Raw genomic sequence first — 9,347 nt, forward strand, 5'->3', positions numbered from 1 at the left:
AGAAAAGGGAGAGGGGAAAGAGAACAGAAAGATGAGAGAGGGAGAAAGTTAGAGAAAGAGATTGAAGTAGTGGAGAGAGAGGGAGACTGAAAGAGAATTGAAGAAACTGGAGGATAAAAAGAGAGAGGGCAGTGGCATACATACAGAAAGATGAGAGAGGTAGAGAGAAAGAGGCAGATCATTCCACACAGTCTGTATTTGACCTCCTCCTGGCTCTCTCATTTCCTCTTCTGCTCCCTGAGCCCTCTCTCTGGAGAGGCCTGTCTGACTGAATCAATTGAAGAACCATGCATGCTTACTTTGTCAGTCGAATAGAACGCACACGCTTCCTCCTCCCGGACGTTTGACTTTTTACTTTATTAAAGATACAAAACGTGGGTGGGAGGTAGTGTCGTCACAAAACTGAAATCTTAAACTCTATTTGGATGCTGAGGAATAGACTCAATACTTAATACTGACCACAATGATAACAAAAACCCTCCTCCATTAGACAGTAGAATATGATTTTCAACATTAAATGGTAGTACTTTCTTTTATATTCCCATGTGACCTTATATCTGTGTAATCCTTCAGTGGTCTATTGAGGAAAGGTTCATTTCTGTCCAGTAAATGGGACTTTTTTACTATCGATACCTGCTCAAATGAGTAGCTAGTTTCAATAATCGATTTGTATCTGGTTTTCGATAGTTTTGACAGCCCAAGTTCATTCTGCCGTTGTGATTTTTACTGTTTTGGTTTTCTTATTTAAAATGGAGCCAACTGTCACTAGGCGTCTTGGTGTTAATTTTGCTATGTCATCCTAGCATAATGATGTTAAGATTAAGGTATTTTACTTTCTTCCTCGTAGGGAAATTCATCCTCACCATTTGACCCATCCTTTCAGTGTCTCTGTTTTAAACCTGCATTTTACACATCCTTCAGTGTCTGTGGGTTAAGCCTGCATTTGATCGACCTTTCAGTGTCTCTATCTTAAAGCTGCATTTGACCCATCCTTCAGTGTCTCTGGGTTAAACCTGTCAGGAGCAGTGGGACCCCTCTCCAGATGTTGACCTGGTCTTGGTCAAGACCACCTCAACTGTAGGACCTGTAAATAAATTTAAAAAGTTCAATGTGAGCAAGATGTTTTTGTATGCTTTGAGGTGGTAGATGCATGCTCACGTTGATGTTTTTTTTAATTTATTGCCATGAAATAATAGTCCTTCAACATTTTTGAAAATCCCTAGAATGCCTCAACCCATTTTCATTGTATATTTCATTTATCAGATATTATTTAAATCAAATTTCTAAATTGTCAAATAAAATTGTTACTAAATCTCAAAATATAAAATTAATTGAAGCATCAGCGGTTAATTATACCAATTTGTGTCCATTTCTGTAATTGGATGAGTCCTTTTGAATTGAATGAGACATTTTGTCACTTTTGGACCTGTAAAACTTTCTGTTCTGTACTTAAATATTTCTTTTTGTGTTTCATCTCGACAGACCCTCCTCCCACCACCGCCGCCCCCACCACCCCATCCCTCCTGACCTCGAGAGCAGGCACCGACCAGCCACGCGCCCAGTTTTCCTCCCCAACCTTGGCCCCTGTCCCAAATTCCACCCTGGGCACTATCGTGGGTGGGGCCGTGGGCGGAGTTCTGCTCCTCGTCCTCCTCCTCATTCTGGGCGTGGTCTGCTACATGCGCCAACGACGTACATTTAGGGGCGACTACTACACCAAGCAGTACCTGGGTCCCTCTGATATGCAAAAAGAAGCCCAACTAGATGTGCTCCAACGCCACGAGCTACAGGAAGTCTACGGGGACAAAACTAGCAAAGGCAGCCAGGATTTGAAACCGAAACTGAGCGGAGAGATTATTTACCCCGAATATAAAGAGCGAGACGAGTGGGTGGACAGAGGAGACGTTAAGCAGAGGAGCCTTAAAGATCCAAACTACTATCCCAACCATTACAACAACCTCAACATGCACCCGTGTGGTCCCCCGGTACACAGCAACATGAACAACGGCTCCCCCTACGTGCCGGAGGACTGCTATGACAATGCCACAGACAGCGACTACGTGTCTCACATGGATGGCTCTGTGATTTCACGTCGAGAGTGGTACGTTTAAACTGAAAATAAAACAAAAACAGGACAAAAACGCTAATAGCATTGACACGTGCTGCCTTGATCGTAACCACTGGACCTTAAAGGGGTTGGACTAAGAGCGGAGTGCCTATGTGGGCTTGTAAGAGAGGTTTTTGTTGTACTGGACACTTCGCACCTGTCGCTGTTTGGGGCCTGTCCAGAGCCTTCTTGGTGCCCCCCCCCAAAGTCTGTCCCGCTTCTCGTAAATACTTAAGCAAACTACCAATCTCAGCTGAAATCACTATCAGGGCTGCAAATCGTGTTAAGAGCCAACTGGAGGTATAGGCAGTAGGCAGTGGTGGAAAGTAATCAAGTAAAAGTAGTAACGTACTTTACTTAAGTACATTTTAAAGTGGATACTTTTTACTTTTACTTCACTACATTTGAGAGCAGGTATCTGTACTTTCTACTCTACTACATTTTTGAACAGGACTGAAAAGTAAAAGTATTTTTTATTATTGTCTGAGATCTGCTGAATTGTTTTTTTTTTTAACACATTCATAATTTGAACAAACAAAAATATACAAATAAAAACAAGATAGAAAAAAAAAAACGATTGATTCAGTTCAACAAAATTCAGCTCAAATCTTTATCAAAATTACTACATTTGAAGCCCAACTAGATGTGTCTCAGAATCTGTGCAAAATACTTTTTACAGTTACTTTTTTTTTTTTACTTTTTCCTCTTTAAGTACATTTTTAAATGGGTACTTTAATACTTTTACTTAAGTCAGTTTTTTTCATGAGATACTTTTACTTGAGTATTTTTTACTCCAATATCTGTACTTTTACTTAAGTAACAAAATGGAGTAGTTCCACCACTGACAGTAGAGGGCTAAGACTGCAGATGGTGATATACTGTGTTTGCTGTGTCCTGAGGAATAGAGCATGAAACGTCTGGACAAGTCTCTGTTGTGAAATTGAGCAATGATCCTTGATAGTAATTATCTGAAGTAGGTAAGCTAGTAAAGAATTCTATTTCATTTGTGGTTAAATTTGGGATTTGCAGTGTTACATATTCAAAAACCATGAAGACTGAAATCTGAACTTTAAACTAATCCAAGAATCCCCCATTTCAGAACATGTTTGTAGAGTCTAAACTATGGGGTTAGCAGCTTTTACACAGAACATTTTGTTTGTTTGAGTTCTAGACAAATATCACTCAAACATGTGTGAATGAACCAAAACACACCTACAGGTATGTTTTTGAGGAGGTAACATTATAACACGGTTTAAAGCTCACAAGAGTCTATTTTGGACCTTAAAACATGTAGGACCTTAAAATATTTCTGATTCTACTTCTTATTGGCCTCCCTTTAAGAAGCACATTGCATCTGAACAGTGAACAGCTAGTCTAAAACTGTGTGTGTATAATCTATAATATAATATATAAAATCATCTCCCAAAACACCTAATTTCACTTGGGTTTCAGAGCCGAGCATTTGGCGTGAGTCCTTTTGGCGCTCAGGCTCCTTCTGCATTCATTCAACAACACTTTATAGAAGACAGAGCTGCTTTAAATCATATTTAGTAAATCTCGAGTATACTTGAGCAGATATTAAAACAGTGTCTCGTTGTTCTCAGTCACATAGAGAAAGGAAGCCCTCGCAGTCACATGAGCTGGAACAACTTGAAATACACTCATTGGAGCAGTTTTGTGTGAAAGTATTTGTTACGTTGGGTTATTATCGACAACATAGAGTATTCTTCAGTACATGTGTAGTTTTTGAAGTAGTAGCAGAGACTAAGCTTCACCTGGTTCAAATGTTGTAATAAATGTTTCTCCACAAACACTTTCCAACCTTTAACTGAAGAAAATCCTGTAAACTCCATGTGTGTTTGTACACTGCAAAAATAAGAATATCGGAGTTACAACTTGAACTCAGAATATTTAAATATTTGCCTTAATTCAGATTGATTTTGTTTTTATGTCTTGTGTCAAACAGTCCTGGTGCAGTGAGGCTGACTGGTGGACCAATCATAGAGTAGTAGTATAGTAAATACTATCATAATTATCATTTAAAAATGCATTGAAATCAGTTATGAATACTACACCTACAACATAAACACATCAAAACTCTTCCAGACTAATCAAAAATATGACGTTATCTGCACTCATGTTGAATGTTCTGTTTTGCAGTGCAGTCCTAGTTGCCATAGTAGCTCAAATGTTGACTCGTCTAAATGACTTATTCTCACCCTGTCCTATACACACAAACTAAACTCCATTTTAAACGTGCTCCCTCCTGCTCTATCCTCCCCCCCTCCAGCCTGCTCTTGGACAGGGACGGTGTTTTGACAGTTACCCGAACATGAAAGTTCCTAGCCGGGTGCTGCGTCGTCTCCTCTCCCTCGTGATAACAGGCTCCCACCCGTCCCAGTGCTTCTATTTGTGATTTGAAGCACATACTTATTAATCCCAGATGTGAGGAGCACAGCTGTCTTGTGGCTCCATAAACCGCTGCCATTTTCACTGCTCCCGATCAGCCCTCCAAAGTCAATAGTCTCACACCTCGTCTCACACGTACACTCCAAAAAGCTAATCTAGGGACTTTTTTTTATTTTATTTAACCTTTATTTAACCAGGAAGGTCCCATTGAGATTAAAAACCTCTTTTTCAAGGGAGTCCTGGCTAAGCAGCAGCAAATAAAAAATACAGTTACTTAAATGACTTCAGTTCTGAATATTTACTCATTGGGTTTTTGACCTGTCTTTAACTATATCAAAATAGCACAAGTAGATTTGTTTAAAGCTCTTGAATTCAAAATGTTTTGTTGATATTTTAATTTGAGTTGTGTGAACTAATAGCCCACACTGATCTCAGATATTTGGTTTGCTGTTGTGGCTGATAACAATATGGAGCCTTTAAAATCCATAGTACAGACCAAATGTATGTGAAGTTATAGTGAAGTTTAGTCATTACTGAGGACAAACGGTGACTGACACAAGCACACGCAAAGACTGGGACAGATAAAGATATCAGTGCCAAATATCAGCTTAATTGTCTATATCGGGCCGATATCTGGTGAAATCTCATGATATCCCCAATATTAATAATAAAAGATAAACAATCCTTATTAAGCTTAGATAGTTATGATTTTTCAGTAGATTGAGTTGAACATAACTGGTGGATTTATGTTTAAAATGATCCTACAGACACCAATGAGAAAGAGGATTTGAACTGGTTTAATCACGGAGATTATATGTGTGATTTAAATTATAACTGGCTAAAAATACAAAATTCCAACTTTGTGAGAAAAAGAACAAGAATCTTTAAATGTCACCCAAGCAGACCTAAGTGAGTTCATTCTTAAATTACATATCTACTCAAGCGATTCATAACAATTTAAAAACTAAAATAGGTTGATCTAATGTTCAACCTATTTTTGTTAATGTTATTCTTAAATTAAGAGTAACCCTGTAAAGTTAAAACTACAGTATGCAATTTTTTAGCAAATAGGGTTTTCAGTTTGGTTGTATTTATTGTAATGAAAAACATCCTTACTGTGAGCAGGCTTGCATCTCTACAAACCTGACTCTTATTTGGCCTGGAGGACTTTCCATAGAAATGTTGTCCCTTTGGCTATAACGTTCCACAGTATGGCATAAAAGTGATCTATCTCCATGGCGACTGTTCCAAAGTACACTTTTAACATTTTATTTGCATGGAATTAAGCAGGAAGTTACATACTGTATCTTTAAGTCATTTGAATTCATCACATAATATTTTGCAGTGCAGATGTTTGGCCTTCACTTTATCTCGCTGCCATTTTGTGAAGTTGGGATGACGTCACCTCAGATCACAGGCTAGGCTAATGGCTAGGCTAATGCTACGGTTGGGTTTGGCTGCTTCACTGTTCCTCCACAGATCATGGAAAGAGGAAATATAATACTAGACTTAAAGAAATCACAGGCTCCCAGTGGAGGAACAGCAAACAGCACATCCAGACAAGAGCGCATTCAGACAGAGCAGTGACTTCACAATGACATCATCTTCTGTGTTCTTAGGCCACGTCTCCTCAGGATCAGAAAGATGCATGGATCAAAGTTCAACAGGGAAAACAGGAACGCTAGTTTTGGAACAATCCCATTTTAGAAAGAAACGCTAAAGGAAAACTAAAAGAGGAGATCAGACAGACAAAGACACTAGAAAGTTCTGTTCATTAAAATAGGAACGAGCAGTTTAAAAGTTGACTTGTTGCCATTGGAAACAACATTTAAAGGTGCCCTATGTAACCTTTCTGGTGGTGTGTACTGCCTGCTTGTCTCCAGGGTGATGTCACTGCAGTATGGAGAGAAGCAGGTGATGCCATCAGGCCAAGTTATTGGTCAGATCTGTGAAGAGGTGAGCCTATTCACAGTAAAAAAATGCACAATCCTGTAGTGGAATGAAGGCCACATTGATAAGTAAAATTCAACACTGTGGAACATTTCAAACTAATAACATCTCTATGAGGACGGATCCCCCAACAGAAAAGCCAAAGCCATAGCGTTCCTTTAGGATTTAGTCTTTAATGTTGAATCAGCTCCATCTGACCTGTTTTGGGACCAGTTGTGAATTGTGTGATCCTCTTCAGCTGAATTATGAAATTTAAAAATAATTATCATTTTGAGTATAAAATGTCAGTATATTCAGGATTTTTTATTTAAATATCCTATAAAACAGTACACTAATTTTGTTTGTAACTCATACAACAGTTACATTAATACAAAAAAACCCCAAAACAACAACATTCAAATCTTCACTTAAAACAGCTCCACAAAACTGAAACTTGTCACTGGAAATATCTTTGGCTGTTATTCCAGCTGTGAAAAATGTGGACCCACCACGAGCCTGAATGCCCACTGCCCTTCATCTTTTTGGGGTTTTGGTGTTCCGCCCTGTACCCCCCAACTACTAAACTAAATCATATCTGAAGGACCTGCAAGAAACAAAAATGTTCAAATAATTTCATATTGTCAACATAAAGTTCAAGTCACTTTAGACTTACTCACAGTGGGAAGAGGAACCACAACTTTTACTCAAATAAGAGTCCTGTTACTTCAATACAAATATTACTCAAGTAGGAGTAAAAGTATGCTTTAAAAAGTTACCCACATCTGTTTATAAGTCACTGAACGGCCTCTGTACTCTTAAAGGTCACTTATTGCACATTTTGTCTTTGGAGGAGCTTCTATTCTTTTCAAGGCTGTGCATCTCCATCCAGGCAAAACACACTGCAGTCCACCTAAAGAACTGCTGACTCATCTCAGCTGCACCGGCATAATTTAACCACAAGAGTCATTTGGAATAAATAACCTGCCGGGTTTAGACGACATAAGGCTGGGCACATTTAGAGCGAGGTCCAGGCGAGTAACACCAACGTAACACCAAAAAAACAAATCGACCAATTACTTGATGATGAAAATACAGCGCTAAAGTCAGTATTAGCTTGTTCTTTAGCAAATCAGTGAAATTCAAGGCAGATGCTAACTGTGTGTTTTCAATTTACAAGTCAAGTCTAAAACTAGATTCTAAAGTTTTGCTTTGTCTACAGTGGTCACAAATATTTGTCAAGAAAAAAATAATAATCTGTTTATAATTTGGATGTGCAGCCTTTTTTTCCCCTCAAATTTCAGAACTTATATTTAGACAAATTCAATCTCAGAACAGACATGGAATGACTCAGGTTTGGGATGACACAGAAAAGACAAAATAAAAATGTTATCAGAATGACTTGAATTCTAAATATTTCCCATTTTAAACAATATTTTCAAGTCAAATTATCGTAATTAGGAGCAATTTTCTCACATTTAAAAATAACTCTGGAAAATCCTACTTGACTAAATTAATCTCTATTGCAAAACTTCAAAACAAAATGTTGTGGATGTAAAAAAAATGTCTGAATTTAAGACATTTTCACAATTGAAGAGATTCATTTTTGCAGTGCATAACAAACAGATCATGGCACCAGATAAACAGTTAAAACTGCACTGTATAGCTTTTCTGTTGGAGTCTGCCTCCTGCTTGTCTCGATGAAGATATTATTGATTTACCTAGAATGTTCCACAATATGGCATTAAAGCTGTCTTAAGTCATTGCTATGGGAACACTTCTCACCTGCTTCTCTCCATGGACATATGTAACTTTAATGTCGTTAGGGTTGTCAATTGAATTGAAACTCAGATACTAATCGATACTAAAACTAGTATCGGTATAAAGAATTTAGTCTTTTCCTCCAGGTTAAATGATTACACCTCCACAGCACACAGTGCAGCTTTAATAGCGACTTGTGAAAACGACCCCGGCCCTGTCACAGTGAGGAATGTTTAGCTGATGCATGTGTAAATTAAGTTATAAGTTGTTTATATGTCTGTACATAGAACGTTTGTATCTTATTATTTTGTATGTGGACTTTGTGAAGCCTTCTGACGAGCTGGTGCCTTATACGGCCTCAACAATGCACACAGAGACTTTCAAAATCTGGACACGAGGCTATCTGCTATGTGTCTTCCACTGTCATATTTAAAATGATCTTTCTCCAAACATGGACTAGACCAGTGGACGGCCTTCGCTTTGACACGTAACGCCCGAGTTACAGAAGACCGACCACTTAGAAGAGAGGAAAAGCCAGACGAGGAAATACGTGATGGCCCTGTACATATGCTGGCATTTTTTATTATTATGAGGAAAAGAATCTTATTTTTTGTAGCTGTTTGGTTTGTTTGTTGAGGAGTGCTGTTTGGGGTTTCTGACTGAATGTGAGGTTGGTTTTGTTCCTGGTTTGCAATAAAAAGATGATTATTATAATGAAAAGTTTCCTGGAATTAATTTTATTAGTTTTTACTTACACAGGATACATTCTGGAGTACCACTTAATGACATCGCGAAGTGAGGTGAGCAGTTTGAACACTGGAGAAGAAGATAGACCAAATATGCAGGATTACTCAATTAATGTAGTAACACACATGTGGTATGTTTTGTGATGAAGAAAGAGTATTTATTTTGACACAAGCGAATGTGACAAAGAAGCCTTTTGAATGTGCATTCTCTTTTGAAATGTGTTATTTTCTGTAGAGTTTTGCACCATCAAATCAGAGCCTTTTCCAAAACATTTAGACACTAATATTTTCTGAAAACTGTTGATATCAGAAGAAGCCTCTATATTTGAACTACAACAGAAGTCATGTTGTAGTTGCTTATTTCATAAACATAAAATAAGCAGCTTTGGGGACACTCA

The 9,347-nt window shown here is 38.1% G+C and overlaps 1 protein-coding gene across 1 annotated transcript in view; it reads left to right on the forward strand.

The window, feature by feature from the left end:
- Window positions 1-8,913, forward strand: part of nectin3a (nectin cell adhesion molecule 3a) — an 82,728-nt gene extending 73,815 nt beyond the window's left edge. Inside the window, exon 6 of the mRNA XM_055225914.1 lies at window positions 1,483-8,913. Coding sequence (XP_055081889.1) covers window positions 1,483-2,111 — 629 coding nt within the window. The 3' untranslated portion in view covers window positions 2,112-8,913. The remainder of the gene's footprint in view (window positions 1-1,482) is intronic.
- The last annotated feature ends 434 nt before the right edge of the window (window positions 8,914-9,347 follow it).

The sequence above is a fragment of the Periophthalmus magnuspinnatus genome, chromosome 13 (assembly GCF_009829125.3).
Source record: "Periophthalmus magnuspinnatus isolate fPerMag1 chromosome 13, fPerMag1.2.pri, whole genome shotgun sequence".
Lineage (NCBI taxonomy): Eukaryota > Metazoa > Chordata > Actinopteri > Gobiiformes > Gobiidae > Periophthalmus > Periophthalmus magnuspinnatus.